The sequence below is a fragment of the Lynx canadensis genome, chromosome B4 (genome assembly GCF_007474595.2).
Source record: "Lynx canadensis isolate LIC74 chromosome B4, mLynCan4.pri.v2, whole genome shotgun sequence".
NCBI classification, from domain to species: domain Eukaryota; kingdom Metazoa; phylum Chordata; class Mammalia; order Carnivora; family Felidae; genus Lynx; species Lynx canadensis.
The window spans coordinates 49,505,981-49,530,003 of record NC_044309.1 but is presented as its reverse complement, the minus strand read 5'-3'; the positions used below and the strand labels follow the sequence as shown (position 1 = coordinate 49,530,003).

General features: G+C 37.9%; 1 protein-coding gene across 3 annotated transcripts; it reads right to left on the bottom strand.

The window, feature by feature from the left end:
- Positions 1-374: 374 nt before the first annotated feature.
- MGST1 (microsomal glutathione S-transferase 1) lies at positions 375-20,206 on the bottom strand. 3 transcript variants are annotated; one of them, XM_030322064.2, is made up of 4 exons: positions 20,079-20,206; positions 13,910-14,057; positions 11,640-11,734; positions 375-983 (listed from the first exon to the last, which is right to left on the bottom strand). In XM_030322064.2, the coding sequence occupies exons 2-4, from the start codon at positions 14,033-14,035 to the stop codon at positions 737-739; spliced, it is 468 nt and encodes a 155-aa protein (XP_030177924.1). In that variant the 5' UTR covers positions 14,036-14,057; positions 20,079-20,206; the 3' UTR covers positions 375-736. The 3 variants fall into 3 exon arrangements, with proteins under 3 accessions (XP_030177924.1, XP_030177923.1, XP_030177925.1); XM_030322063.1 differs by having other exon boundaries at positions 20,048-20,199; XM_030322065.1 differs by lacking the exon at positions 20,079-20,206 and adding an exon at positions 19,855-19,994.
- Between the last annotated feature and the right edge of the window lie 3,817 nt (positions 20,207-24,023).

The following is a 24,023-nucleotide window of genomic DNA, read 5'->3' as shown; positions in this document are numbered from 1 at the left end:
GGATCAAAACTATAGCAGTTATAAAGGACGCTATTAGGAAAATCAGGGAAATTTAGAAATGAATTATATATAACATTATTATATTAATGTTAAATTTCTTGTGTGTGATCATGATATTGCACTTATTTGGAGATTGTCTTATTCATAGGAGATCCATGTTGAAGTATTTAGAAGTGAAGTATCATGATTTCTGCAACCTACTTTGAAATGATTCAGAAAAAAACATTGAGTGAGTGAAAGCAAGTAAGAAAAATGTTAACAGTTGGTAAACTTGGGTGAAACATATATAAAGGAGCATTGTCCTACTTTTCGACTTTCCTGTAGGTTTAAAACTTTTCAAAATATAAGATGGGAAAAATTAAACCAAATTAAACTATTCTTCAAATTCTTTATTTCGTATGTCTGTTTCAGCAATATTGCAATTCAGGGGTATCATACATACACTCACCCTTTTTATAGATTTAAAATATTAAATGTTGAATGAATGTTACAAATTATAATCTGAATTTATCACAAGGCACTTAAATAGGAAATCAAAAGACTTAAGAATTGTGTTAAAATTTCAGTACAAGCATAAGAATAAAGGATATTGGTCATGTTAATATTCAGGCTGTCTGCCCCATCTAAATTTCTCTGCTCCCCTCCCACTTAAAATCTAAAAAAAAAAAAAAAACATCATAAATTGGAAGTACAGAATTCTTAGAAAATAACTGGATGATGAGTTGTAGGATTCTCCTTACAGGTACAATCTACTCTTTAGCAACCTGTAAGCCATTGAAAAAGTAACTCCATAGCCAAGAAAGAAAGCCAAAGCACGATTTGGCTGGGGAAGGGGTGTCAAATACGCGACTGTGTGGTAGATCCGTGCTCCAACAAAGAGTCTGAAGTGCAGGATGGCTGTAGAGAGATCTGGACCACTCAAGGAATACAGAAGGCCAATGCCAAGAAATGGCACAATGTTTTCAAGGTCATTCAGGTGAGCTCTGTGGGAAATTAGCAAAACACTACTTTCAAAATCAGTAGACATATATTCATTTTTCCATTTCTTTTAAAACTAAACGGATTTTTTAAAATGCGTATTTATTTCATTTTTGTTTAAATTGCCTTGCCCTTTAACCATCTGGCTTTTATTTAGCATATCATTATTTTTGTTTCTATTATTAGTGTATCTCAACATATAATAACGAAGACACTTTGCACTTTCAGGAATATCAGTCTTAAAGCTCTTTTATATTATCCCAATAGAAGCAGTGACAGTGATACACACACAATAATGTCTCAGTGAATGCTTTGTTCATGCACTGGGGCCAGAAGGGAAGCCATCTAGTTCAACTCCTAGCCCATGCATCAGTCCCTTAGCAGAATCCCCAGTGAGTATCACCTAGACTTGATTAAGCACTCTGAGGGAAAGGGGATTCTCTGCCTTTGAAAGTAGTATATTCTAAACATCTCTCCTTTCCCTATATACCAAAGCCAAGCCTTCCTTCTTTTCCTTTTGAATGGTACCCTTTATTTCTCCAGCTGCTCTGATTACCTTGCAACTTTCCTTTTATCTTGTATTGAATGTATATATGGTCTCAAATTCTTTCCAGAACATGGTGAGATAGGATTAAATAAATACATATGTAAAATGTTTTCTAATCATCACTGATTTCTGTCTGCCTAAATGCAAGTAACTTACTTTAAGCTATTCATTTATCTTAACATTTCCAAGACATATTACTTTATGTTTTTAATTATTTGTCCCACATGTCATCGATATCAATTTTTTCAGTATTGCATACTGAAAGCATACTTCATTTCACTTCATTTGTAGCCCCACTCAGTCCTTGACATTGGATTTACATGTGGAAATTTACATATTTCTATACTAATAGAAATAGTTTTACATGTGGAAGTAATGAAAAGAAAAAAAAAGTCAAGGTTAAAAATGAAATGGGGAGATTCTGGAAAATCTTTATCTGCAGAGTATCTCCAATGGCAAATTGTTACTAGAAACTTTTTGGTGGGGTCGATAAAGTCTCAAAAATTACAACAGGAAACCCGACAGTCTTTCTTGGAGACTCTTTCTCCTGTGTCCACACTGAAAACCCAGTGTCTGATCACCAGGGGGCGCTGTGCACACAGTCGCTGCATCTCTAAGGATACTAACTCCTTTCAGAACTAAGGTCAATGGTTATTGACAACCTGACTAGAAGATCAGCTTCAATAATGGCTTTCTCCTCTAGAAGTACAATGGGCATGGGGGGTGGGAATGGGAAGGGAAAGTGGGGAAGAATCTAAAATCTCATAATAAAATATCTTTTATTAAGCTTTCACACATGACACTTGGATCCTCCCTTCAAACTTACTAATGCTATTGAGAGTCTAATTGTTATCACTTTCAAGTCCCGGGCAATGTTATGAGTATAGGGTCATGATTAGCATCATGGATGTGATTACCTTCTCTAGAAGGGAGGTACAAAAAGGTAAAGACAAAGTTTTAAACTGCTTACTGTCTTTTTGGTGGTTTTAGTAACTCCACAAAGCACTACTCACCTTTTCTAAAGTTTATTCTTTTTCACCATAACACTTATAATTTTCTGATACAGTTTGAAATTTTCACATTGATTCTCTGTCCTGAAACTATTTTAGATCCACACGCTTGACACAGTCCATTTTTAAGACTGGCTGATTTACTCTGCAGGACTGCTAACTTAACAAATATATAACTAAGTGAAGCAGAGGCTAAAATTTTATTCATGCTATCTAGCACAGACTTCTTAGAAGAAAAACATTCTTGTTTAATAAATAACTTGGGATTGAATTTTTGCATAAGAAAAAAATGTAAATTTCATTTTGGTACTGGTAGAACAAGAGAGCCTGCAAAATGATGTCTTGCTGGCCATCATCCGAAGCAAAGAAGGTACAGTGCAACTTCCCAGGGAGAGGCCACTGAAGGACACCGTCAGAGCTCTGTCTAACCTACAGTTTGAAATGTTTGCATTGCCGTAAAATGACTCAATTTAGTCAAGTCTATTTTAGCCACATTTCTTAAGTTGGTTTGTCGAGAGTTGAGGAAAGGGCCAAGTTTATGCTAGTCTCACAAAATGTAGACAATGGAAACACGCACAAATGTAGGGACCAGACTGACAGGGAATCTGCAGAAATCTTGGGAGAGGTTTCAGACTCTCACTGGGAATCAAAAATGTGATAATGTAAATATGATCTAGATCCTAAAGGGACTAGAGACTCTAACTGATACCTGAATTACAGAAGTAAATTTTTCTTATTTCAGTATCCATTTCATTCTTCATATTCACCAAACAGAAGTGGTGCCATCAGCTATACTCATGATGTTTCCTATCTTAACTATTCGCCACAAAACTAACTATCTGTATGTTTGAGTATGGTTGTGAAAACACTTCATTGTTTCTTTAATTTTATATAAGTTTACTTATTCCTTGAAATATGCCTAGAATTGCACCATGTGTGGATGAGCATTAGAAAATACTAGATGTGGGGCGCCTGGGTAGCTCAGTCGATTAAGCATCCGACTTCAGCTCAGGTCATGACCTTGTGGTTTGTGAGCCTCAGCCCTGTGTTAGGCTCTGTGCTGACAGCTCAGAGCCTGAAGCCTGCTTCAGATTCAGTGTATCCCTCTCTCTGTCCCTTCCCTGCTCATGCTCTCTCTCTCTCTCTCAAAAATAAATAAACATTTAAAAAAAGAGAAAAGAATACACTAAATGAGAAGTTGATATATAACTTTGATGTTTCAGTGTTAGGACATGGTAATTAATAGATCAGTAATAGAATCCCAACAACAACAAAAATTCTGTGGGTGAAAAAGGGACAGCCAAGATGGTGACACAGGAGGCTCCTGAACTCCCTCCCTTCCACAGCCACATCAAATGTAGAGCTCCACACAAAGTAATTACGTCTGAAAGAAATCCAGAAAACAACTGCGTGACTCCTAGACATTGAACAATACCCATCTTTAAGGCTGAGACACAGTCTTGCCATAAACCCTACCCCCAGCTTACTGTCACACAACTGAGAGGGAATTTCCAACTCCCAGCTTCTTCCTGAGGAGGAGTGGGTTTGGACTTCACATTTAGTGCCCAAACATTTAAGACTCTCACCCCAGGACAGAACCCCCAAAATATCTTGCTCTGAAAATTACTGAGGATTGCATCTCAAAGACCCACGAGACTTACAACAAATAAAATAGAGAAGTTAAGGGATGTACAAGACTTGTGTGTCAGCACAGAGGGAGCAGGAAAAATTGTCCATCTCCCAGTCTTTCTCTTAAAGGTCTGCAACTACATACTTTGAAATCTACTGCCTAAGCATCAGCACGCTTGTATCTAGGTTCAGTCTTTGATCCTTTGTAGAAACCAGGGAAGCCGGCGGATACCTCCCTGGCCTTCTCTCTCTAGCTTGATCCCAGTCACCACTATCTCCCTGGAAGGAGTTTATACACATGTATGCACGCCAACCTTTATGGCTGCACTCCTAGGGAGGGGTCCCTGGGTCACCTGGCCCTGATCAGCACTAACAGTCACGAGTTAGTTAGTTAGATTTTATTCCCACAAAACATAGCAAAGAATCAGTTCTCCACAAGTTCAAGCAGTCACTTCGGCTATCTGTCCACATGGCTATACGCAGGCCCAGCACAGATGGAGTTGACAAAAATGCCCAAACCCCAGTATCTCCTTAGAAGGGGCATAACTACATACTTTCCCAGCTGTTACTTAAATGTCCAGCTTCCAATTAGCCTATATTTAAATGTTGACTGTGATCCTCCCTTTGGAACACTTGACAAATCTTGACATACCTTGAACTATTGGGAGCCAGTAAAAACAAAGATGGCAGCTTGGACTGTCACGAAGGTCTGAGAGACAACAGGGCTCAGGCTAGGATAATTGACAAGGTTCATTTCCTACATGAGACCACTCTGTCAAGACTGAGAGAAGTGGTTGTTTTATCTAATGCACAGAAACCAACACAGTGCCAAGGAAGACGAAAAAACAGAAGAATATGTTTCAAACCAAAGAACAAGATAAATCTACAGGAACAGATCTTAATGAAACAGAAATAACTAGATTTACTTAATACAGAGTTCAAAATAATGATCATAAGATGCTCACTAAGGTCAGGAAAGAAATGCATGAACAAAGCGAGATTTACAACAGAAATAGAAAATATTAAAAAGTGCCTAAAAGAAAACACAGAGCAGAAGAATATAGTAACTGAATTTAAAAATTCAATAGAGTGGTTCATCAATAGACTAGGTCAAGTAGAATAAAGGATCAGTAAACTTGAAGACATAGCAGTGGAATTCATCCAATTATAGGCACAAAAAGAAAAAAAATAATGAAAAAGTAAATATAGTTTATGGAACTTATGGAATATAATTAAAAAGATTAATTTTATGTATGTATGTATGTATATATGTATGTATGTATGTATTATGGAGGTCCCAGAAGTAGAAGAGGGTGAAAAGGGGGCAGAAAGCTTAGCCCAAAAAATAATGGTTAACACCTTCCCTAACCTGGAGAAATAAACAGATATCCAGATACAGGAACCTCAGAAACTACAAAAAAATATGAATCCAAAGAGACCCACACTGAAACACATTATAAGTAAATTACCAAAAGTTAAAGACAGGAGAGACTCTTAAAACCCGCAAGAGAAAAGCAGGTTGTTTTATACAAAGGAACCCTATAAAACTATCAGAATATTTTTTACCAGAAACTACAAGGCAGAAGGGAGTGGATGATACATTCTACCGTTTTAAAAGAGAAAAAAACAACAACAACAATAAAAAACCTGCCATCAGGAATCCTATACCTGACAAAGTTGTCCTTCAGATGGAAGAAGAGATAAGAGTTTTCCAAATAAAAGCTGAAAGTGTTCATCACCACTAAAGCAGCTAGAAATATTAAAGGGTGTTCTTTAAGCTGAAACAAAAGGACAGTAATTAGTAAGAAGAAAATGTATGAAAGTATAAAACTCATCAGTAAAAGCAAATATAATTAAATTCAAAACACACTAATGTAATGATGGTGGGTAAATCACATAACTCTAGTATAAAGACTAAAAGACAGGCACCTGGGTGGCTCAGTCGGTTAAGCAACGGACTTCAGCTCAGGTCATTATCTCATGATCTGTAGGTTTGAGCCCCATGTCGGGCTCTGTGCTGACAGCTCAGAGCCTGGACCCTGCTTCGGATTCTGTGTCTCCCTCTCCCTCTTCCCCTCCCCTGCTCGTGCTCTGTCTCTCTCTCTCTCTCTTTCAAAATTAAACACTAAAAAAAAAATTAAAAAAGAAAATACTAAAAGACAAAAGTAGTATAAATAACTATAACAAAAGATACAGAATGAATGGATAAAAAAAAAACAAGATAAAACTAGATGCTGACTACAAGAGACTCATTTCTGCTTTAAGGACACAAAGACTGAAAGTGAAGGGATGGAAAAAGATATTCCATGGAAATGGAACACAAAAGAAAGCAGGAATAGCTACACTTATATCAGACAAAACAGGCTTCAAGCTAAAGATTATAAGAGATAAAGAAAGCCATTATATAATGATGAAGGAGGTCAATTCATCCAGAGGATATAACATTAGTAAATATTTATACACCTATCATAGAAGCATCTAAATATATAAAGCAAATATTAACAGACCAAAAGGGAGAAATGACAATATAGTAATAATAGTAGGGGATTTTAATACCCCACTTTCAACAATGGATAGATCATCCAGGGACACCTAGGTGGCTCAGTTGATTAAGCATCTGACTCTTGATTATTGGCTCAGGTCATGATCTCACAGTTTGTGGGTTTGAGCTCTGTATCAGGCTCCTCACTATCAGCTTAAGATTCTGTCTCTCCCTCTCTCTCTGCCTCCCCAAAATAAATAAAATTTAAAAAATAACAATGGACAGATTATCCAGACATAAAATCAATATGAAAACATTGGAGTTAAATTCTATACATAAGCTCAGATGAGCCCAAAGACATTTTTTAAACGTGCCACCCAACAACAACAGAATACACATTCTTCTCAAATACACATAGAACTTTCTCCAGGACAGATCATATGTTAGGCCAAAAAACAAGACTTAATAAATTTAAGAAGTATGAAATCATATCATCAATTCCAATCATAACTGTACTAAACCAGAAATCAATTACAAGAAAAAAAACTGGAAAATTCACAAATATGTGGAGATTAAACAACATACTACTAAACAACCAAAGGGTTAAAGAAGAAATCAAGAGAAATAAAAAAATATATTGAGACAAATGAAGATAAAACAGAAAACACCAAAACTTATGGGAAAAGCAAAAGCAGTTTGAAGATGGAAGTTTGTGATGATAAATCCTACAGGAAGAAAAGGAAAGATATCAAATAAACAACCTAACTTTACACCTCAAGAAACAAGAAAATGGCAAATAATCTAACCCCAAAGTTAGCAGAAGGAAATAACAAAAATCATAGTGGAAATAAATGGAATCTAGCCTAAACAGACAATAGAAAAGGTCAATGAAATGAAGAACTGGTTTTTTAAAAAGATAAAATAGATAAACCTTTAGATTTAACATGAAAAAATGAGGAAGGACGCAAATAAATAAAATTAGAATTGAAAGTAGAGACATTCTGGGGTGCCTGGGTGGCTCAGTCCAACTTCGGCTCAGGTCATGATCTCACGGTCCGTGAGTTCAAGCCCCACGTCGGGCTCTGTGCTGACAGCTCGGAGCCTGAAGTCTGCTTTGGATTCTGTGTCTCCCTCTTTCTCTGACCCTCCCCCATTCATGCTCTGTCTCTCTCTGTCTCAAAAAGAAATAAACATTAAAAAAAATTAAAAAAAAAAAAAAAGGAAGTAGAGACATTCCAACTGATAGCAGAGACATACAAAGGAGACTAGTATGAACAATTAGACACCAACAAACTGGACAACCAACTTGAAGAAATGGACAAATTCCTGGAAACATACAACATACCAAGATGGAATCATGAAGAACTAGAAAATCTGAGTAGACCAATTACTAGTAATGAGACTTAATCAATAATCAAAACCTCCCAACGAAGAAACCTAGGGCCAGATGACTTCACTGGTTAATTCTACTGATCAATTAAAGAAGAACTAATACCAATTCTTCTCAAAGTCTTCCAAAACAGTAGAAGAGAACAGAATACTTCTAAACTCATTTGACAAGGCCAGCATTACCCTGATGCCAAAGCCAGATAAAGGCACTATAAGAGAAGAAAAACAGGTCAATATCCTGATGAACATAGATAGGAAAATCCTCAACAAAATACTAGCAAACCAAATACAACAGTTTAATTGAAAAAGATTTAAAAAATCATATACCATTATCAAATGAAATTTAATACAGAGATGCAAGAATGGTTCAACATCTATAAATCAACACCACATTAACAAAAAGAAGGATAAAAATCATATTGTCATCTCAAGAGATGCAGAAAAAGCATTTGACAAAATTCAAAATTCCTCATGATAGAGACTCTGAACAAATTGGACATAGAGGGAATATACTTCAACATAATGAAGTCCACATATGTCAATCCCATGGCTAATGTCATACATCATGAAAAGCTGAAAGTTTTTCCTCTAAGATCAGGAATAAGATAAGGATGCCCACTCTCATCACTTTAATTCAGCACAGTGTGGAAATCCTAGCCAGACTAATTAATCAAGAACAGAAAATAAAAATCCAAATTGGAAAGAAAGAAGTAAAATTGTCTCTATTTGCAGATGACATGCTATTATATCAGAAACCCTAATTCCACTAAACAACTATTAAAACTAATAAATGAATTCAGTAAAGCTGTAGGATACAAAATCAGTACACAGAAACCAGATGCATTTTATACACTAACAATGAAATATCAGAAAGAATAATTTAAAAAACAATTTAATTTACAATAGAGCAAAAAGAATAAAATACTTAAGGATAAATTTAACCAAGGAAATGAAGATCTATAATTGGAAACTATAAGACACTGATGAAAACAACTGAAGAAGATACAAAGTAATGGAAAGATCTTCTGTGCTCATAGATTGGAAGAACTGATATTGTTAAAATGTTCATGCTACTCAAAGCAATCTACAGATTCAGTGCACTCCCTCTCAAAATCTCAATGGCATCTTTTTAGAGAAATAGAAAAAACAATCCTAAAGTTTGTATGAAAGCATAAAGGCCTGAATAATCCAAAGCAATTGAGAAAGAAGAACAGAGCAAGAGGCATAAGTTCCTGATTTCAAACTGTATTACAAAGCTATAATAATCAAGGCAGTATGGTACTGGCATAAAAGTAGACATATATAGATCAAAGGAACAGAAATAAATCAATGTATTTATAGTCAATTAATTTCCTAGAACTAATTTTCTAGAAAACCCAGAAATAAACCCATGATTTGCAGTCAATTAATTTTTGACAAAAGAGACAATAATATACAAGAAGAAAGTACAGTTTCTTCAATAAACTGTGTTAGGAGAACTGGATATCCACATGCAAAAGAATGAAAACAGGACCCCACTTTATACTATACACAAAAATGAACTCAAAATAGATTGAAGACTTGAATGTAATACCTGAAACCATAAAACTCCTGGAAGAAAACACAGAAGGTAAGCTCCTTGACATTGGTTTTGGCAATTATTATTATTATTATTTTTTTTGGATTTGATGCCAAAAGCAAAGACAACAAAACCAAAAAGAAACACATGGGTCTATATCAAACCAAAAAGCTTCTGTTCAGCAAAGGAAGCCATCATCAAAATGGAAAGACAATCTATGGAATAGGATAAAATATTTGCAAATCACGTATCTGATAGGTGGTTAATATACAAAATATACAAAGAACTTATACAACTCCATAGCAATAATAATAATAATACAATTGGTAAATGACAAAGGACCTGAATAGTCATTTTTGCCCAAAAAAGACATCCAAAACTATTGGCTGGCAATGGTTTTGATTAGCCTAACCTCTGTTAGGATGGCTATTATCAAAAAAGACGAGAGATAACAAATGCTGGGGAGGATGTGGAAAAAAGGGAACACTGTTGGTGGGAATGCAAACTAGTGAAGCCACTATGGAAAACAGTATGGAGGTTCTAGCCAGATGATCCAGCAATTCCACTTCTGGGCATATATCCAAAAAAAGAAACCATTATTCAAAAGAGATATCTGCATTCCCATGTTCATTACAGCATTCCCAATAGCCAAGATACAGAAACACCCTGAGTGTCCCTCAAGGGATGAATGGATAAAGACAATGTGGCATATACATGCAATGGAAGATTATTCACCCTTGAAAAAGAAGTAAATCCTGTTATGTGCAACAACATGGATGAATCTGGAGGACACTATGCTAAATAAAATAAAGCGGACAGAGAAAGATAAATGTTGTATGGTATCAGTTATATAAGGAATCTAAAAGACAGGGAAAAGAAGTCAAACTCATAGAAACAGAGTTGAAAAGTGATTGCCAGATGCTTGGGGGAACTAAGAACAGGTTGGTAAAAAGGTACAAAATTTTAGTCATAAGATGAAGAAGGTCTGTGGATCTAAAGCATAACATGGTGGTTATAGTTAATAACACTGTACTGTATAATTGAAATTTGCTAAGAGATTAGAACTTAAATGTTTTCATAAAAAAACAAAGAGGTTGGTAAATGTGGAGGTGATGGATGTGTTAATGAACACGTTGGGGATAAACCTTTCACAACGTATATTGATCAAATCATGATGCTGTGCACTTTAAATGTCTTATAATTTTGTCAATTACAGTTCAGTAAAGGTGAAAAAAGTTTGAAATTTACATGACTTTATGGAAAGGATTAAGAAATATACACTTGGAACTAGAATTCAATGTGTTTTTTTAAGTATATTAATTATATTAGGAACCTGTGTGAATGGTATCTTGGCTTATTGTTTTTCATTGTTTATTGAACTCTCAGTGCATTAAACATAATACCTACAAAGGACAGAGAGAAAGAAGGGCAAGATTTCCCATGTTCATATTTTGAGTCTTGTTTTTTCAATTTTTATTTATTTATTTTGAGAGAGAGCTAGAGAGTGAGTGAGTGTGTATGAGACGAGGAGGGGCAGAGAGAGAGAGAGAGAGAGAGAGAGAGAGAGAATCCCAAGCAGGCTCCATGCTGTCAGTGCAGAGCCCGACATGGGGCTCCATGTCACAAACAGTGAGATCATGACCTGAGCCAAAATTGAGTCAGACACTTAACTGACTGAGTCACCCACCCACATTTCGAGTCTTATGCAAAAGTATCTTCAACCTTTCACACAATCTGACACTCTCAACTCTAGAGAAAGATGACAAAACACAAGAATCTACTATCCTCATTTTACCTCCTACCTGTAACTACTTTCGAAAAATCCCTACACAGAACAAAGTTATTAACCCCAACAAAGTAGGAAATTGGCAACATGTACAATTGCAGTGAGAGTTGGAGACTTCTACATCCCAATTTTCCATAATTATTATATGGACTATGTAAGATGACTGCTTTTCCCTCTTCTTAGGACCCTCAACATCTCACTGAGCTCCTTGACCAAAACTCTTTGATAAAATAGATAATTTCAGGAGGCAGTGTGTTTACCTTCGCACACGTTCCACTTTGTCATCTGTCCGAAGATATTTCTTGGCATTTTCTCCTTTGCCAAAGCCTGCACAGTCTTCTGGGTTGGCAAAAACCTATTCCAAATACCAAGGAATAAAAAACGCTGTTCAAATACCAAATAACAGGTGAGTATTCTACCTGATAAGTTATTTGGATTTTAACAGAAGAAATACAGGCATCCAGATTGGCCCTTAGGAAAAAATTCAGAGCTCAAGCACAGGTAAGGGTCTATACTTTAAATCTTCATTTTTATTAACAGTCCAAAATTTTTTTAAATAAAAGCATAAATAGGGACTTAAATAAAAACCAATGTATAAAAATAGCAAAAAGGAACCAAAAAGGGAAAAGAGAGCATAATTTTAAGTTATCATTGACTATTATTATGGTGAATTGGCATTTTTTTTCATAGTGATGTTGATATAACTTCTCTCAAGGGTATTAACATTTCCAACTGACTGGTTCATAGGAAAGTCGTAAGTTTACCAGCCAAGGATGTTAGAGAACGGGCAAGAAACATAAAAGAGTGAGGGGCAGGAAATGTATTTTGTACTTTGTTAGGATATGTGTATCTCTTTTCTTTTGCTGAATTAACACTTTGGGTTGAAAAATATAATGAAATATAAGAAGTTGAATTGCATTCCTATAAAGGACATGTTCTACGGCATATATTCATTTATTTCTTCCTGCAATGATTATGCTCTTTGATATGATTTCCCCATCCCTTGAAACTTGAAAAATGCATTTAAGAAATATTTAAGTATGCTCCACTGCTTAATAATTCAAAGCAAAGAAAAACATGAACTACAAAATTAGCCTAATTTACACTTAGAAATCCATAAATATTATAATATTTTTCTTAATATGATATAAACATTTATTTCAGATTAAGATGTTGAAGAGAACTGATGAGAAAGGACATGATACAGGATCAGCTCTTGAAGTCAGCTCTGTCTGGCACACACTAGATGTTCAGTAAACATGTTTCAAACAAGTAAACAAATGTATTACAATGCAAGTGCATGAGATTTGAGTTTAAAGCAGTCTGAATTAGAATCTCAGCATCACCCTTTATTGGTGCATAACGTCTCTGATCTTCAGTTCCTCAACTGTAAAATGGGGGGGCTAACCCTCATTTCCTGTGATAATATGAACGATGATGTAAAATGATCCTGTGATTTCACACATACCAAGAGCACCACACGGCTACATATCATTGGTATTCCACAAATCTGAGTTCCTTTCTCCTTTCCTTATAAGACGGGGAACATTTCTGCTATGCTGCGTGCCGTTTCTAGAGGACACTGTGGAGCTGGTGGTAGGCAACTACCTTACTGCTTGCTGCCCTAACACCTGGACCTATTAGAGCCTTAAACATGTCTGTGTGTGCCCGCGTTAAAATGTAAATGTCCTTGGGAAGGAATTATACCTCAAGACAGTAACAGGGAAATATCTTAAGGATGACTGTGAGCTCTGGACAAAAGCAAGTCTCTGGACAAAAACTCAGGACAGGCACTCATAGAGAAATAGGTGTTTCCAGGAAGTAGTTGCTGACGAGGGACGACACCAATGAAAATAGTTTCTCTGTCAAGGTAGCTTTGCTCTACCCCCCTTACTGTGTTAGAAACCCTGCTTGAGTACAGGATATATGTTCCAAAATCTTTCTAATACCTTCCCCAACCCTCCATTTTAGGAAAAAATCACATTCTTATAATGCTGGGCAGAAATAGCATCTACTTAAGAAGTTGGAACTACACAAAATTCAAATGTCTTGTCCCAGTCATAAAAGACTCTATTGATAATCATAAGAACTTAATTCTGTCCCCAAAGGTATATCCTTCACCTGTCATAGAACTGAAGACACCAGTTAACTGTCTGGAAAATGACTATTTTCTAAACTCTAGCAGGCAAAATTAACTCCAAAATTATAGAACGTTTCCTTGAAAATTTTGATACTACAGGAATCTCATATACTAATATGAGGAACATACAGGAATCTCAGGAATCTCATACACTAAGCAGCATGACAAAAGGTAAAAGCCACAATGAAAACAACCACTTAGTAGTTTCCAGGAGAAAGTACCTGTTCCATAAATATATCAGATGCATCTGTACCAAATGACTGCATAATGGCATTTGCAATATTAAACAATGTGCCATTGGGCTTTACCAAAAAAAAAAAAAGTAAATTAAGAAAATTGTTTTCCAAAATTTCAAGTCTTAAAGGAAAATACCGCCCCTAAATGTCTTACCTTTCTTGTCAATCTAAAGAATGCAGTTGCAGTACTCATAAACATCATTTTTGAAAGAATAATCGTTGTATAGGAAGCAAAGGCCATGAATACTTCATTTTCCATTAGCTCAGTGAGGTCAACCATTTTTTCAATTTTGGTCTGGAATCTTAAAAATATTTTAGACAAGATAGGAAAAGCAGACATAAATACCCCAAATAACTTGACAGTCACATAATGTACTTACATTGCAGCATTAACTATACTGTTCTTAAAAAAGGATCTTGGGTTTATTCACAGAAGAAATCATCTTTTTTTCAATTTCAAAATAAATAGTATCAGGTTGTTTTCTAGTTCTATAACATTAAGCTTGAAGATATCAAACAGGCATGGAGCGAAAATGAAAATGCAGGGGTATGAGAAGCAAAGATAAATGGGCAAAACTCTATAAAGAGAGACTAAAATCATATTTTTGCATCAAACTGCAAGCTGGACCCAAAAGACCAGAGTTCATGGACTGATCTCATTAGAAACATCAAATTATGTACATAGTAGCACCATTAATGTTTGGGAATGCCTAAATTCTAATACATGTCCTGCTTTAGAAACCCAGCTTATAGCTTTTTGCCATTTCAATAGTGTTTAGGATCCCAGGCTACAAGATTTGAATTCCAATCCCACCATTTGGTTAACTTTGGTTCAGAGATTCGACCTCTCTGAAACGAAATTCTTCATTTATAAGATAGCAATAGTAACGGCTCCTAACTTACTGGTTTGTTGCCAGGATTTAATTGAGATAGCATGTGGAATAAATTTATACTTAGCACAGCACCTGGCCCATGAAACACCCTCAGTAAGGTTTATTATATTGTTATGATCATCATTATCAGCATGATTATGGTCATCATCAATACCAACACAAGTGAAGAAGGGGAAACAGGATATTAGAAACAAAATGCTAGGCAAATGCAAAGTAAGGAATTGGCATTGATGGTACTTTCATAGAAGGAATAAGGGAAGAAAGATTATCTTTAATTTTTTAAATTTAATTTAATTTAATTTATTCTATTTTATTTTATTTTTGAGAAAGAGAGCGAGCACACGAGTGAGGAGGGGCAGAGAAAGAAGGGGACAGAGGATCCTTAATGACAGCAGGGAGCATGACTTGGGGCTCGAACTCATGAACCGTGAGATCATGACCTGAGCCAAAGCCAGACGTTCAACTGACTGAGCCACCAGATGCCCCAGGAAGATTATCTTTATATAAGTCTTCAGGTTACTTCACATTGCAATGAATGTTACTATCTGTCTGGAGTTGGAAGTATAATTGGGAATGTACTCAGAAGGAAAGCTAAGATAGACCGGTGATACTGAAGTCAAAGTGGGTAGGGATTAAGTAAAGCTTCAAATTTAAATTTCCTACCCTGTCCGGTAGCCATTCTCTTTAATGTCCTCTCATTCTATGATCAGCCCTGCTATCTGCTTCTTCTATCTTGTCCACATAAACACACATCTTTTCTCATATCCACCCTTGGCATGTAGTACCGTCTCTTATATGCAATGTCCACTCCTGCCTTTAAAACTCAACCCCTGAATGCCACCTTATTAGAGTGACATCTATCAAATTCTGATCATTCTATCCATCTACCAATAATCTATAAATTTATATCTCTTCTTATACTGTGTTACTGGTCATCCTGTGTCTACGCATTGCTGTTAGTGTGATCAAAACAACATACATATACGCTTAATTTTGTAAGAGCTCACTAGGTGTCCAATTCTGTCATGTACTTAATATGCATTATTTAATCTTTGTAACCATACCATTACAGTCCTTATATCTATATCCATTTCATAGATGAAGCAAATGTGACTCCAAGATGTTAAGCAGCCAAGTTAGGACGCAAACCCATGCCTATGACTTCATATCTTGTACACTAACTACACTGTACTATCTTCTTCAAGAGACTGTAAACTGCTGGGGTGCCTGGGTGGCTCAGTCAGTTAAGCACCCAACTTCAGCTCAGGTCATGATCTTGCAGTTCACGAGTTTGAGCCCCGCGTGGGGCTCTGTGCTGACAGCTCAGAACCCGAAGCCTGCTTGGGATTCTCTCTCTGCCCTCCTCTGCTCACACTCTATCTCTCTCAAAAATAAAAAAAAAAGAGAGAGACTGCAAACTGTTTAATTCTCATTCAACTAACATTGATTGAATGCCTGCTCTGTGGCCAGTTGGCACATCTTACATCTGTTATCTTGTTTCCTCTTCCAATGACACTACAGGGTAGGTACTATTATTCCCATTTTTCAGATAAAGAAACCAAAGCTTCCCAAGTAACCCCTGTTTTACAAGGTAGGCTGAAAAGGTACTTTGGATTTAAGCAAACAGAAACTATATGTCCCCATTTAAAAAACAAAACCAAATACATACAATAAACTAATCCACCTCCACAGGTCAGTAGTCTTGAAAGCACAGAATGTTATATAAGCTCTCAGTGCAAGACAATACTTTTAGTGCCATTTAACGTATCTGATCTTGTTCCACTAGTGGGGGCAGGGGTGGGGAGGAAGTCATGAATAAACTGCACTATCCCTCAGAGTTCATGTAATTAGCTTAATAAGGGATCCCTAAGCCTCTGGACAGAGATCTGAAGAAACATAGCAGGAATGTTAATTTAAAAAAATTGAGAAAAGTTTATCAAGTAGAATTGTTGTTATTTAACAGTAATTTTACATCTAAAACAGTTTCTGTAGGTCTCTACGAATGTTTGCAGAATGAAATTTATTTAGCAGTGGAATGCCCAGAGAATGGTCTTCCCTTTGTGAAAATTGGTATTGAAAAAGTAGAGGGGTGCCTGGGTGGCTCAGTTAAGCGTCCGACTTTGGCTCAGGTCATAATCCCACAGCTCGTGGGTCCGAGTCCCTCATCCAGCTCCGTGCTGACAGCTCAGAGCCTGGAGCCTGCTTCAGATTCTGTGTCTCCCTCTCTGCCCCTCCCCAGCTTGCACTCTGTCTCTCTCAAAAATAAATAAACATGAAAAAAAAATTTTTTTTTTTAAGAAAAAGTAGAGAAAAAGTGGAAGCTTTCCAGAACAGCTGGTGGTAAAAGCACACAAAGATGTCAGCAGTTGGAGGAAAAGGGCAATGAGAGGTATTTTTTCTTTAAATGTGAACAACACATTGAAAGTGTACCTCACACAAAGTTTTTCCAACACGGAGAATGTGGCTGAACTCCTCAGGTCTGCGGTTTGGGGAAATGGGCCAATGCCAAGCTTCTGATTTCATACCACAAACCACCTCTCAGAGACCTGAGGACCAGGTGAGGAATAATGAAGGTAAGACATTAAGAAATAGAGAAGTGATTCATAGCATGGAATAAAATGATGCCGGACTAGACTTCTTTTCAAAGCTGATTTGTCAGTAAGTTGCCTTGAGCCCACGTCATGGCTGGACACTGTAGTCAAAATGCAATTACTGAAAGCTTTTTACTAGAAAAGGTTGCCAGGAGGGAGGAGAGCAATATAGTAGTACTAATAATTAAAAGAGTAAAATGTTAGGTGTTTTGAGTATTCTAGGAGTGAGGTACAAATCATCGAAGAAAAGACAAAACATGCAAGTTGGTTATGAATTATGGAAAATAAAATATTACGGGGCGCCTGGGTGCTTTAGTTGGTTAAGCCTCTGACTCTTGATTTCGGATCAAGTCATTATCTCACAGCTTATGGGATTAGGCCCTACATCGGGGTCTGCATTGTCAGTGCAGGCCTTGCTTGGGATTCTCTCTCTCCTTCTCTCTGTCCCTTCCCCACTCTCTATCTCAAAAAAAAAAAAATAAATAAACATTAAAAAAAGAAAATAAAATATTACAATGATAAGTCATATTTGTATAGTGTACTGTTCCTTTCATTGTCCATCATGGGTCAGCACAGCAGAGCATACCTTCATCATTTTTGCCAGAGAGTAGGGCTCAGTCCCCTAAGGTAGAGGTGACTGCTTCTCCTCTGAAGGGACAAGGAGAAGAGTGTTGAGCGCACAGAGACTCTGGAACTAGACTAGAGTCCAGGTGAATTAGATTCTGCCACTTACTGGTGGGGATTTAACTTCTCGGGGACTTACCTCTCCTGTATAATGAGGTTAATACTTCCTTTCTCACGGGATTCTTGTGAGTGTCAAATGAGTAAAGTCTGAAGATCTTGGAAAAGTACTCGGACCTGGTAAGTGCTATATAAGCATTTGGTAAATAAGTTCCTACTTTGGTACTGTCCTAGGCACTGAGGAGATCATTTTAGAGTTTTCAAAAAGCTTTTACATGATGTCACTTGATCTAGAAAACTCTAAGGTAGTTGGAGCAAGTAATATTTGTCTCTGCTTTTAAGGTATAAGGAAACCGAGGCCTGGAGAGGTAGAGTGAGTACTGTGACCCAAATTCACAGTAGAGGGACCAAGACTAGAATCCAGTTTTCTTAAGTGTTCAGCTCATCATGGGCTATCCACCATCAAGGCTAAGAATTCTAGACTACTTTGGTTTTCTGGGAGCCTTTTTCTGCCCAATCTCATCTTCCTACCTTGCCCTCTCCACCCAGCACCATGCCTACCCCCACTGTATCTATTACAGTTGAGTCTATCTCTCAACTATGGACTATTCCTCTTGTCTTTACAGGCTCTTGGCCAAAAAGGACAAAGTTCTTATTTATGGTGGCCTTGTCACATCAATATTGCAAAACACACAAAAAATCTGGGCACACATCTCCGGAGCCATGACTCTGCAACTTTTCACCTTCTAAAACAAATAGAACGCTACCACAAGATAAAGAAAAAAGATAATTCAAGGGCCTTTTTGCTGGTTATCAATTCTAGAATTTCTGGACGGGTTGAGGCGACTGCAGCCCTGGCCTCCTATACTTCAGAACCCAGGTGCCAGGAGGAAAATGCTGAGGGATCTGGGTGGATGTGGGGTAAGGCTGTTCTCAGGGGCCAGTGCTGACCTCCCTTCCCAGCCTCAGTGACTAATAAAGTCCGCTCTCAAACAAACCCTTAGAAAAACTGTACTTGTCCACCACAGAGCAATATTCAAATCTGGGCTATTTGTCATTTTAAAAAAATGACCAAAGATGGTCAACGAACACACATAGTCCTCTTATTTTGGAAACAGGACAGGACCACAAACCCTATTATAATCTACCCTAACTCCCAGGGCAGGAAGCCGCCAGGGGATGCAAAAGGTGTGTGTAGCTTGGTTCTAAGGCCCTAAGAACTCTAGTCTTACATGGCTGAAAGGCTGTAACCTGAGGGCCTGGGGGAATTTTCCATCTGCCGTACAACAATGCTTGATTACAACCCACTTGGCATTCCCTTGGAGAGAAAACAGGCAGAAGGCAAAGGAGAAAATAAGAGTGCCCAGACTACCAAGAGGCCTTGGGACTATTTCAAAGGAAACAAGGAGATGGGAGATTTACATGCACCCTTCTCTCCACTGCCCCAGTCCAGTGATAGCAATACTGTCTGAGGCCTCAACTCCCAAATCAGAGTTTCCCACGGCTTCTGCCTCTGGACTGGGGAGCTGGCTACAATATTACAAAGTTTAACCTATGTCCTCCTGCACTTTGCCGCTGCTGTGGCCGTTGTGGTTATCTCATTATCATTAGACTTGCTGGTGTTTTTCTTCCCTGTGAAAGTGAACCACGAGGAGCAAGTTTTTCCTGTATTTTCTGAGGTGGGAAAGCCAACTTGGCCCAGGGCTGCAGGAATTCACACTCTCAGGGTGAACAGACGTTGCTTCAACGGTAGCACCTTCACATATGACTACAACTTGCACCTCCTTTTTATTCTCCCTAAGTTCCAGGGGGCCCATTCAAAGTGGACTTTCCTCTGGCTCGAGAATAAAACATGAGTAACTCACCACTTAAACTCAAGAAAGACTGACTCTCTCAAGTTTCTTTCCCGGAGTTTGACAAAGGGGAAAACTTACCTACAAGGGAGGAGGGGCTCAGCTCCCTTTCGGAGGTGACAGATTGAAAAACCAGCGCGTAGCAGCTAAATGGAGCCAAGGAGTTTCACGCGGGCAAAGACCACTCCAGCCCACACCCGCCTCCTGCAAGGCTCCTGCCCGCCCACCACCCTCTCGGTGCCCTCTCCTTCCGCATCCCCTGCCCGGCACGAACAGTGAATCCGAGTAGGAATCCAGCCACAAACCTGTCCCCAGCGGGCGTGTCGCGCTGCCACCGCGGGGCGTTCACAGCGCGGGCAGACGGGACAGCAGGCAGGCCCCCTGCCCACTCTGCTAATTTCCTGGTACTCGCGCTGCAGCTCCAGAAGCAGGACTCCCAGCCCTGCGAAGCACCTCCCCCAAATCACCCGATTGTTGTGCGAGGGAGGAACCGTGGCTCACGCGTTCCCCGCTGGGACCTCCTCCGCTGCGCTCCAGCGTTCGGGTCGAAGCCCTGCCCCCCCCCCCGCCCGCCCCCCGCGCTGTGTCCCCTATTCAGGGGGGTGGGGGTGTGAGCGGTTAGTATAGGACCTTGGTCTCCTCGGACTTTTCCAATGTGGGAGTGGAAAGCAAGGAAAAGGCAGGTGAGTCCTAGTTAGCTGAAAACAGTTTTCAAAGGTTTTACTGTAGCGTTTTGAAAGTTTTAAAGCTTTATAGAAGATTTAAATCTCTGGGGGAGAAAACAAAACCTGATTAGAAATCATTGATAAAATTGCCTTCCAGTGAACTTCGCTTTGCCTGAGCACGTGGCAAGGCAAAAGCTGGCAGGGACACGATATAACATTTAGTAAAGAGCACCTATAGTCTTCCAAATCTGGGATCCCAAGCAACTTGCTTCCTCACTCTGTCCCCTCTTGTTCAGGGTCCAAACTGGATTTAGAGGAGATTATATTGGATCAGTTGATTACACAATCAGCTTAGTACGGTTTTTCAGGGACATTTAGGGAGTATTTTAGGGAGGCATGGTTATTCTAACGTCAATATCTAGATTAGGGATATTTCCAAGTTTCCTAGTCCCCACAAAAATATTTATGGATCTAGCTTCCCTGGTTTTATCTAAAACCGTTTAAGGATTTATGTTTGCAATCTATGTTACTTCTCTCCTGGTAATACTTCTCACACATTTACCACCTGCTGTGTAGTATACTGCCTTTTCTTTTTCTTTTTTCTTTTTTTTTCATCCTAATTTTACCTACTTCAGGTTCTAAGGAGTGCCCTCAGGACTAGCTGTCCAGGATTTGATGGACAAGTCCTTGTTCTACCAAAAAGGGAAGTAAGACTTACCAGTTTGCTCTAGGAAGCAGAAATTAATCACAAGTCTGAGAACAACTTCTGTACAAGCATCTCAGTAGTATTTGGGAATCTAGCATCAGTGCTTCATTTTCAGGTCTGCATCTTTGAAAATTATACTTGTTTACTTATCTCAGTAAAGTGTTCTGGAACCTGTCTATAACACTAACAGGAGTAGGACGGACTTTGAGATGAATTCTGGCCATAGGAGGTTAGTACTCTTTTCATCTATTATGAGGTGATACAGCCCAAACCATAATATTACAGACAAAGGTACAGAGAGCTATTATTAAGTAACTTTATCTCTAGAATTCCAGTTGAGAAGTTCTAACATGTTTTTGAAAAGAAAGGAGCGAAAGGAGCACCTGACTCATCTGATGCTCTAATTATAAAATGTATCCAAACTTAACTAATCAATGAAGAAACGGTGAGCTCCTGCTATCAATAAATCATGAGCAATTATTGCCTGTTATATATATGACACTGTCTTTAGTACAATGTCAACCCTTGGCAGTAATTAATTTAATTCAAAAGCCATTTATGAAGTGAATTCAAAGCACTTGGCTTAATGCTAAAATCTGAAACTAAGATAAATAGCATCAGATAATTTTGCTCAAGGAATTTATAATCTAGAAAACAAAGACAATGGCCAAAAATGTAAGAAGGCCACCAAACTTGAGGAAGAAAATATTTCAGTTTAGAAATGAGAATGATAGGGGCGCCTGGGTGGCTCAGTCGGTTAAGCGTCCGACTTCGACTCAGGTCATGATCTCGCGGTCCGTGAGTTCGAGCCCCGCGTCGGGCTCTGTGCTAACGCTCAGAGCCTGGAGCTTGTTTCAGATTCTGTGTCTCCCTCTCTCTGACCCTCCCCCGTTCATGCTCCCTCTCTCTCTGTCTCAAAAATAAATAAATGTTAAAAAAAAAAAAAGAAATGAGAATGATAATTGGGGTATGAACTAGGGCAATAAAGAATTGACACCTTTGGGGCGCCTGGGTGGCTCAGTCGGTTAAACTTCCAACTTTGGCTCAGGTCCTAATCTCATGGCTCATGGGTTTGAGTCCCCCTCGTGCTCTGCACTAATATCTCAGAGCCTGCAATCTGCTTCCTATTCTATGTGTGTGTGTCTCTCTCTGCCCCTCCCCTACTCACACTCTCTCTCTCAAAAATAAATAAACATTTAAAAAATGAAAATAAAGTTTTTATCCAATTTGTTTTGCCTTGGGTAAAGGGAGGGGTTCAGACTTTGAACCCTTCTCTTCATCATTGTTTTAAGTCTATAATAAAATCTTTCAGGGAAGTCCTATCCAAGCTCCAGGACAAGTAATTCCCTAGTAAATATTAAAACAGTTTAAAAGGTCAGTGATTTGGGGGTGGGGAGAGCAGTGGTCATTCAGCACAGTAGCTGCCACAGCAAAGACAAAGGAAATCAAATCAGAAAGGTCTAGAAGAATAAAGCATTTGCAATCTTGCAGTTCTTGCCTTTTAAAAAATCCACAGAGGAGAAATATCAGAAAGGACTGACATCACTACAAGACATGGCTTACTGTAAGTGGAAGGGATCAGGTGCCCATCATTTCTTGTAATTATCTTAGATTTTTTTTTTCTAAATCCACAGAAAACGTGTCCCTATAATCTGAAACTAAGGGGGCATATCCTTCTTGAAGATTGAGTAAACATGCCTGAGAACTTTTAAGAAAAGTGAAATAAAAATAAGCAACATTCTAAGCATACAAATTTTATTTTAGAATTATAATGTGCTTTTTAAAAGTATACTAGAGGGGTGGCTCAGTCAGTTAAGCATCCCACTTCAGCTCAGGTCATGATCGACTCTTGATTTCAGCTGATGTCATTATCTCACCATTTGTGAGTTCAAGCCCTGTGTTAGGTTCTGCACTGACAGCTCGGAGCCTGGAGCCTGGATCATGTTCTGTGTCTCCCTCTCTCTCTGCCTCTCCCCTGTTCGTGTTCTCTCTCTCTCAAAAATAAATAAATAAACAATTAAAAAATAAATAAATAAAAGTATACTAGATTGTTTATTTCTTCCAACAATCCTGTAACAGAGTTCTTATTTTATTTTTCCTACTATATATATATATGTATATATATATGTGTGTGTGTATATATATATATGTGTGTGTGTATATATATATATATATATATATATATACACATATATATACACACTGTGAGATGATTCCAGAGCATTTTGGGTTTTACCAACTTCTGAAATAAACTCTGAATCTACTACCTACATAAGGTAAAAGTAGCTACAATGAGAGAAACAGGACTAAAGAATAACAAAACTCATGAAACTAATCAAGAGAATATGGCAAAGGTATAGGATAGGCAAGTAGGTCAAAAGAACAGAATACAGTCCAGAAATAGAATCACACTGAATCAGTCAATTGATTTCCAACAAGATGCCAAAGCAATTCAATGGAAAAAGGGATGTTTTCAACAAGTGGAGCTGTAACAACTAGACAGCCATATTTAAAAAAATAATGTACTTTAACTCTAGTTCACACCATACACAAAGATTAATTCAAGATGGATCATAGACTTAAAGACTAACACCATAAAACTTCTAGAAGAAAACAGGGAAATACCTTGGGGGTGAGCAAGGATTTCTTAGACCAGGCACAAAAAGCACTATCTATAAGAGAAGAAAAATTGATAAGGTGAACTTCATCAAAATTAAAATCTTCTAATCAAAAAATATCATTAAAAAAAATGAATAGGCAAGCTATAGGCTGGAAAAAAATATTCTCAAAACATTTATCTGATGAAGAACTTGTATGCAAAATATACAGAGAATACCTATAACAATAATTAAGAGACAGAAGTATACAATTAAAACTAG

Excerpts from the sequence above, each read along its gene's own strand:
- MGST1 (XM_030322064.2), bottom strand. The coding sequence starts at position 14,035 with ATGGTTGACCTCACTGAGCTAATGGAAAATGAAGTATTCATGGCCTTT. Across the intron at positions 11,735-13,909 it reads TCTTTAGATTGACAAGAAAG|GTTTTTGCCAACCCAGAAGA; the intron begins GTAAGACATTTA and ends TATTTGGAATAG. Across the intron at positions 984-11,639 it reads AAAGTGGAACGTGTGCGAAG|AGCTCACCTGAATGACCTTG; the intron begins GTAAACACACTG and ends AATTTCCCACAG.